Consider the following 8237-nt stretch of genomic DNA (forward strand, 5'->3'; position numbering starts at 1 on the left):
GCAATGCTTCAGGTCCCATTCTTGAATTTTAGGACAACGTTGGATCGATTTTCACATCATGTTATTATCTAAATTTTCATCAAACTTTTTCCCCAATCATATGATTTCTGAGCTTCCAAAATTTTATGTGACACCTTTTGCTCTAGACACTTCAATTTTTTCTTGAAACCCATTATATTTTATGATCACTTCCACTCACCATATGCCAGCTACAACGTGCCGTTCTTTTTTTGCTGTATCTTATAAAAAATGCTTCTCACTCAGCTTCTTGCCCCGCCCCTTCTGCTCGTTTTCTTTTCTTATTTTTTCGACTATTTGTACAACTTCTAGTCTGTATATATTTGCGCTTATCAGTTATTAGGATTGTGATAAAAGAACGCAGTACCGACAAGACGCCGGCTCATTTCACACCACCACCGTCACAATTTTTTCCGCTTTACTATTATTATTATTATTTATTTTTCAGGAGGAAAATGACTCCAAAAACTAACAAGAAGCTATTAATTGTGGGTGCTGGAGCATCGGGACTTCCATCGTTGAGACATGCATTGCTTTATGGAGTTGATGTTACTTGTTTTGAGCTCACAAATCAAGTTGGAGGACTATGGAATTACAAACCACAGGAGACGACTTGTAAGTTTTCGATCGATAGCTAAACTGATCGATCAGTACTCTTCCAGTATCCTCCGTAATGAAAACCACCGTAATCAACACCTCCAAAGAAATGACGGCATATTCGGATTTTCCACCCGAAGGAACAATGGCAAACTTTATGCATAATACAGAAATGTACAGATATCTTCATAACTATGCGAAACATTACGATCTGGAAAAGCATATAAAGTTCAATCATAAGGTGAATTCAATCCATAGGAATGAAGATTATGACAAAACTGGAAAGTGGAAAGTCAACTATACAGATGAGTAAGTTCTTATTTTATAGATATTTCTCAACATTTTTTTCGTATACGCCTCGCGGAGTTGAACTTGTGGGCCCAGCGCTGGAGATACCAGCTGAGCTACAATAGAGCAAGCTGAGGCGTCCGAACAACGAATATTTTTCATAAAATCAAGTTTTCCTTTCTAGCGAAGGAGCCACCCATGACGCTGTATTCGACGGTATTCTTTTGTGCTCTGGTCATCATACTACACCCAATTGGCCGAAAAAATTCCGAGGACAAAACGATTTCAAAGGACGCATTATTCACTCACATAGTTATAAGGTATTTTCTTATCACCGATTGATAGTATTTTATCAGCAATACCAGCAACAAAAGATGGTTTTCTTTGAAGTTGTATACTCTAGAACACAAAACTTCGAAAACGCTAATACCGTAAAACCTCTAATAGAACGACACCCGGATCGTCCACTTTGAGCCTATATATCTCACTTCTTTTGAAAGATATCAAAAAGTGGTTAACTAGTAAAATGTTTATCAGGATATCAGCAACATTTTACTAGTTAACTACTTTTTGATATCTTTCACAGAAAATGAGATAATATAAGCTCCAAGTGGACGATCCGGGTGTCGTTCTATTAGAGGTTTTACGGTAGTTTGATAATTCAGTTGACAGATTTTTTATATCGCTTACAGAAATTAAGATAATTGAGCTCAAAGTGCAATTATTGGAGATGGTCCTAATACGAATTTTTTTTACAATTCAATCTTCTCTTTTTACCGTTTGAATTCGATTAATTTTATTTGTAAGGTGAATGCAACGAAACTTCGAATATTGAGGATTTTGCTTAAATTTGATTTGAAATGGGGTCAATGAAACAGGAAAAATTGTGATTTGAAAAAAAAGAGTTGCGGTTGACTTTTCAAAAAACTTTTCGACTCGCTCTTCTTTTCCAGAAAATGATAAAAACTTGAAAACTGTTTCGAACACTCTCAGTAAACTGAATTGAATTTAACCCCTTATTGGTAATGCTGTCATCTTTTCGAGCTGCGAAAAGGTTACTGTTCCATGAACATCATAAGTTTAAAGTAATCTAGTTCAAACAATGTAATCATCATTTGTTCCTTCCATCCTAACTATCTTGATTCCTGTGACAGATATCAAAAATATGACAACGACGAAAATGTTTGTTATCAGTTCGCAGTTTTTGATATCTCTTACAGAAATCGAGATAAGCTAGAAGTGCAAGTCTCTCTCTCTCTCTCTCTCTCTCTCTCTCTCTCTCTCTCTCTCTCTCTCTCTCTCTCTCTCTCTCTCTCTCTCTCTCTCTCTCTCTCTCTTCTGGTCACTAGAGATCATTAACGAATTCAAATATGTGTGTAAGTGTGAGTGATGCTCTCTCTTCACCTATCGTGCTCTTTTTATGACTTAATGATATTTTGTATCCCGCAGAGCGAAGGTACAATAGGTCATAACGGCCATCTCTCGATCTCTTCTGATATTTCTTTTTTACTCTATTTACTATCTCATTTATGTCCATTTTTGCTCCCATCCGATTCTAATTTAACCTGATCTTTCAGCACAATGAATTCGTCTTTCATAAAAAAAAAGAAGGGTATTAGGACCTATATCCCAACGGTAAGTCTTCTTTTTTAGCCCTCTAATCGTTCAAAAAACCAGCAAATTCTCAACCGTTAACTTTTATAAATATAGGTTTTATACACTGTTTCTAGGTACTTTGAAATCCCCAATTCAAAAAATGATGTTTTGAATTTGTTAAATGGAAATAATCCTGTTTCGACTTTTGCACTAATTTGTACTGAAACCAGTACTTTTTTGTTTAACACTCTTTAAGGTAAAGTTTCGATTTTTCCTATAAAATTATGTTGTAAAGTTTGATTCTATATACTTCCAAGTATTACGATTCTGAAATTTGATGTTTTTCCCTGTGAAAATTTCTAGACATTCCAAAAATTATTGTTTCGATTTTAGTGTTAATTTGTACTAAAACGTAGTTTTTTATTGAACCCTTCCCACATTCTGGAAGTTCTAATTTCGACAGTTTAAAAAAATCTTTGAATTGATGACTCAAAAATACAATTACTGTTTCAAGAGGCTATGATCAGGGTCCTAGCTAAAAAGTGGACAATGGGTGCTTTTTTCTTCGTAATTGTAAACTTTGTAATGAAAGGGTCCCTTACGAACCGTAAAATCTGTAATAGAAGGGCCCCTTTATTGTCAAGCTTGAGCTCCATTATCTCGGTTACTTCTGATGACATAAAAAAAACTGTCAACTGATAGAACGTTTATCAAAATATCAGCAATATTTTCTTAGTAACAGTTTTTTGATATCTCTCTTAGGAACCAAGTTAAATTGGCTTAATGCTAGAAGTAGGGGGACCTTCTAATACAGGTGCTACAGTACATTAAAGATAGCTATTAATTCAAGTTTCAATTTCATTTTCGCGCATTTTGGATTAAAAATTCCAAAAATTCAGGGGCAGAAGATCAAAAAGGAGGATTGGAGAGAAATGGAGATGTCGATCTATGAGAGCGGCGGCGATGAGACGTCGTTTAGAGAAGTCGCAGAGGAGAAGGACATCTCCCAAGAAATGGTAAGTTTTGGGATGATTTGACTTTTATGATTGCTAAAGACTTCTCAATATTTAACAAGGACACTTTCACCTTGTTGCATGGGTCTGGAATATTGAAAAAATTTAACAAAATTAGAGTTTTTTTGGTGTTGCCATTTTTAAAACTCTGATGAAATATCATAAGCCTTGTCGGTGACCCAAAAAGTTTCACATACATTTTTGAGACCCAAAATTGATGATTTTCTGTCTGAAAATAGATACTTTCAAGCACACCCTACTTACTTTTCGATCACCAAAAATTTCAAATTTTCAGGCTCAAGCAGCTTTCGAAGAAATCCTCCACAACAAGAGACAGGGGGAATCCCAGGTAAGATTTTCGCTCATTTTAGCTTTTCAATAGCAGTTGAATATTTCAGTACCGTTTTCAACGAGACAGATCCCTCGAGGCCTGTCCATCAGATGCCCTGCCGATCGTCTTCATTCCATGCAAGTACCAGAATATGGAGGACCCAAGATGCTGCTTGAATAATATGGATGCCCAACCGGTAAGTTGAAATACTGTTTTACGGAGATTTGAAATTTTGGGAACTTTCTGTCCCATTAGTTTGACTGTTGCACCTAAGATCTGTTGTCTGTAGTCGGGAACCTTGTTTTCCATTAACTATTGATTTTTTTTCCAGAACTTCCAAGTCTTCCCAAAGCCAAGATGCAATCGGAATCTACACGACATCAGCTTAAGTCCAATTGGACGATCTGTGAGTTCTAATTTAGCTAGAGATCATTTTAGAATTCAAAACTTTCAGGGAAGTCTTCCAGTGGATCGCCCTCTCTTCGTGAGGACTTCGACGCCAATGAGACCAACACGATCCGTAACAGGATCAGTGGACTCCCTTCCGTCGGTAAGTTCTACTTTGGGATTGTGTTTTGAGTTGCGAGCATTACCATTCAGTAGCTCAGCTCTTATCTCGTATTTGAAAAAATAATTGATACAAATTTTCAGAGCTCGTCAAGTGATAGTGATCATTTTCTCCAGCCTCGACATTTCGACAGACGTCGCAGGGAGCCGTCGGAGTTGTCATCAGCAGTGAGTTGTGTAGGTGGAGGAGAATAAGTGGCCCTTTTCTGGGTTTGGGTTTTAACAAGTTTTTGAAACAGCTAAAATGATTTCTTGATCATCTATTGGTTCTCAACTTGAGCGCTTGAAAGTCGAGGCGTCGTATTCAACGCTTACCGATCGTTGGTATATTTAAAATGGGGCACAACAATTTTCAACTGTTTCAATTTTGAAGTGAATTCGGAAAGTTTTGTAGCTTCCCGGCTAGTTTGTAGCTTCCCGGCTCCCTTTTGGAACTGTTTGAAGTTGTATTCCGATCGTAAAGCTATTTTTTGCCGTTCGTCCGTCAATAATGACCCACCCAACATCCGTTTATAATAATTGTTTCAGAGTTCGGCACAATCAATTCCGAAACGGCCAAGGACTCATTTGTCGGTGACACAGGTAAGTATACCATGAGATATGGAACATGGATGAGCGAAATTGACTGAAATTGTACAAAAATCAACAAAAACACATAATAAGGCGCATGAATTAAAAAACATACGGTGTGTGTTGTTTTACTTTTTATACAGCACGAATTTAACTGAGTTATCATCGTGAACCGAATTTGAGAAAGACAAAAGTTACCGAAAAATTTGGTCAGAATCTATCACTTTCCAGGCACTATCCCCAGCAGCAGCTCTCGGAGCACCGCTGATGTCTCCAGCGATGCCAACGGCAACTTTTGTCAACTGTGGAGATAGTCAGGCTTCGCAAAGTGGAGCACAGGTAAGAGTAGCAATTTTGCTAGATTAGTTGAAGTTGAAGTCCTATTAAATTACCTGCAAGCTGGTGCGGCTAAGGCGCGATTCAATCTAATTGTTTCTAAAAGGTCACGTTAATCTATATTATTTTTTCAAGCTTTTCAAAAGCGGACAGCCTGACACTAGGACCAACAGACGCGTTTTATAAGGAAGATTGTTTCGACCGTGTAGCCGACGGCTTTGATATTTTACTCGGGCGTCGATTCTCAAAAAATCGAGAAAATGATGAGTTTTTCAGCTAAAAATATGTGCTAGGACTGGAGCTTCGTACATGTCAAAGTGCGGACAAGGATGCTCCGATTCAGCAAACCAGTGGTGATCCTCTTCTTTTCGTGTAGCGGTCCTGATGCTCCCCGATCCCTTTTCTGGTTCCCAAATTGTTATATTATTTGTTAAATTTTTTTTCTTACTGCTTTTCACTTACCGTAAAACCTCTAATAGAACGACACCAGGATCGTCCACTTTGAGCCTATATATCTCACTTCTTTTGAAAGATATCAAAAAGTGGTTAACTAGTAAAATGTTTATCAGGATATCAGCAACATTTTACTAGTTAGCCACTTTTTGATATCTTTCACAGTAAATGAGATATATAGGCTCAAAGTGGACGATCCGGGTGTCGTTCTATTAGAGGTTTTACGTTATTTACCATTTCTCATTTCCCTTCGATATTTTCCAATTTTTTCCTGTTTCTCAAAAATTTTATGTTTTCTCCAGCTAGTTCAATTGTTAATAAGTGACTCAAGCTTATATGAAATAGACCGAGTATGATTTCTCAATTTGCCTACAGTACCCCAGTACCATTTTTTGTCCCGATTTGCCTACTTCTGAACCTCCATGATTCTAAAGTTTACGTTTTTGAGTAGTGATGCTTTCCGGTCCCTTTTCCGGCCCTCAAAATGTTCAATTACCTTTCAAATTTGTTTTTTGATGCATTTCACTGTTGTATCTTTTTTCATTTCCCTGGATCTTCTTCTTTTTTTCCCCCTTTTTTCCCAACATCATATGGTTTCCCCTGCTAATTAAATGTTAGTCCTTTTTTTTACTTCTCAAGAGCTTTCACAAAATAGACCGAGTATGACTTCCCGATTTCTTACAGTACCCCAGTATCATTTTCTTGTCCCGACTCGCCTACTCCTGAACCCGTGTTCACTTATTCATGCATTTCGTTCATTATTTTCATTCTCTCTCGATCTTTTCATTTTTGCCTGTTGCTAATTCAATTGTTAATAGGTTCCGTTTTTTTTCTTGTCTAGAGCTACAGTTTTTCTTGTCTAGAGCTACAGTACCCCAGTATCATTTTCTTGTCCCGATTTGCCTAGATTTTTGCCCCATGATTCCTTGTTATCACTTGATAGAGCTTTCTTTTTTTTTCTCTGATCCTCCTCTACGAACCATATCTCTCTTTCACCCCACCAAACCGTACCTCTTAATATTTCTTGTGTCCCTTGATCTTTCTTTTTTTCTATGTTAAAATTCCTGAAAGTTGCTCCCAAAATGAATAATACAGCTCATTTCGAAATAACGGACTTTTTTTTTCTTCAGGCTGTTTAGACATAAGAGAGCCTAGAAGAGACGCAGATGCGTTTTCCGTGGAGCGCACTTTCTTTTTTGCTACTGCCGTTCAACTGACGTTTATTTACCTAGTACTTGAAGATTTGCGCAAACTTTTCGAAACAAATAAAAAGAAACAATTTCAAAAAATTAATGAGTTACTTAAATAAAATTATTTAATTAATTAAAAATTTCACAATTTCCAATTTTACCCCATCTTTCAAGTTTGTGTTAATTTTTTTCACAAATAAAATTATTTTAGTACTGTTATTAATTACTAATTAGTAACTAGTTAATTGCCCTTTCCTCCTCTTGTATCGTTTTCACCAAAAATATCGGTTTTTCGGTAACATGGGTTCCCTTCTCCCCTTTTTCTTACACTCGCTCATTTGTCTCTGCGTCTCTTCAGTTTCTCCACTGTTTCTCTCATACACGGTGTAATAATGAAGATAAGAACAATGAGAAAAAAAATGAAGAAAACGGAAGAATAGTTCGATTTTTACAGATAGTTTGCTTGGAAAATTGGAAACTGAATTTCAATTTTACAATTTTCGCTGCTTCATGGGTTTTTAAAGGATCCCCCGACTCATATGGATAGGTGTAATGATGATGTGAGTTTTTTTGGTTCGGAAATCCACGGTCGACAACGGCTTAGTCCAATCAGATCATTTTTTTCCGGATAAAAACTTCTTGAACCAGTTAGATAAATTTGGATTAATATCAAAATACGAAAAAGAAAAAAATTATCAAAATTTCATAGAATTTTAAACAAATTCTGTTGATTAGGAACCAATTTTTTGATCCAAAATACATTCTGTGTTTTTGTGATGATAATTCCAAAATTCGCAATTGCTTTCGGTTTCAGAATTCTCACTTTATCAATTTATGAATTGTAAAAATCACTCACGGTCACTCACTATCAAACTCACTATGAATGTTAGAATTATTGTTTTTTCGTAAATTCACAGTTTCCAAATGTTAAAAAATCTTCGAAATTCTTGAGAAATTCTCGTTTTCAAATTCAAAGCATCCAGACAATCCGGTCAACTAAAGGAATTTTTTAAATACAAAAAACATAATTTTGTCACTTTCAGTGATATTTTTGATATTTGAACTCAAAATGTTTCACAATAACTTTCGAATTTTTTATTTAGAAATCGAAAAAATCGTAAAAATTATATCAGCCAAAAACTATTTTATTGGCAAGCGCCTGGTTTGACTGCATAGCTCGGAACTGGAGACTTAATTTTATAAGGATTTCTTAAAAATTCACCGTTTCGAAATATCGAGAAAGTCCCACAGGTAAAATGCGAACGGGTCCGTTACGGA

The 8237-nt window shown here is 36.2% G+C and overlaps 2 protein-coding genes across 2 annotated transcripts in view; both read left to right on the forward strand.

The window, feature by feature from the left end:
• Positions 1-473: 473 nt before the first annotated feature.
• CBG22582 lies at positions 474-5673 on the forward strand (the record flags this gene model as incomplete). Its single annotated transcript, XM_045244987.1, has 11 exons — positions 474-633; positions 681-924; positions 1088-1223; positions 3399-3515; positions 3808-3861; positions 3911-4039; positions 4175-4393; positions 4495-4578; positions 4939-4992; positions 5212-5319; positions 5593-5673. The coding sequence occupies 11 exons, from the start codon at positions 474-476 to the stop codon at positions 5671-5673; spliced, it is 1386 nt and encodes a 461-aa protein (XP_045097607.1).
• Positions 5674-7498: 1825 nt separating this feature from the next.
• The window catches only part of CBG22580, a gene marked incomplete at both ends in the record, with an annotated part of 10860 nt that continues 10121 nt past the window's right edge, over positions 7499-8237 (forward strand). The window contains one exon of the mRNA XM_045244988.1: positions 7499-7519. Within this exon, the coding sequence (XP_045097608.1) occupies positions 7499-7519 (21 nt within the window). The remainder of the gene's footprint in view (positions 7520-8237) is intronic.

This window comes from Caenorhabditis briggsae (genome assembly GCF_000004555.2).
Source record: "Caenorhabditis briggsae complete genome, chrIV, whole genome shotgun sequence".
Classification (NCBI taxonomy): Eukaryota; Metazoa; Nematoda; class Chromadorea; order Rhabditida; family Rhabditidae; genus Caenorhabditis; species Caenorhabditis briggsae.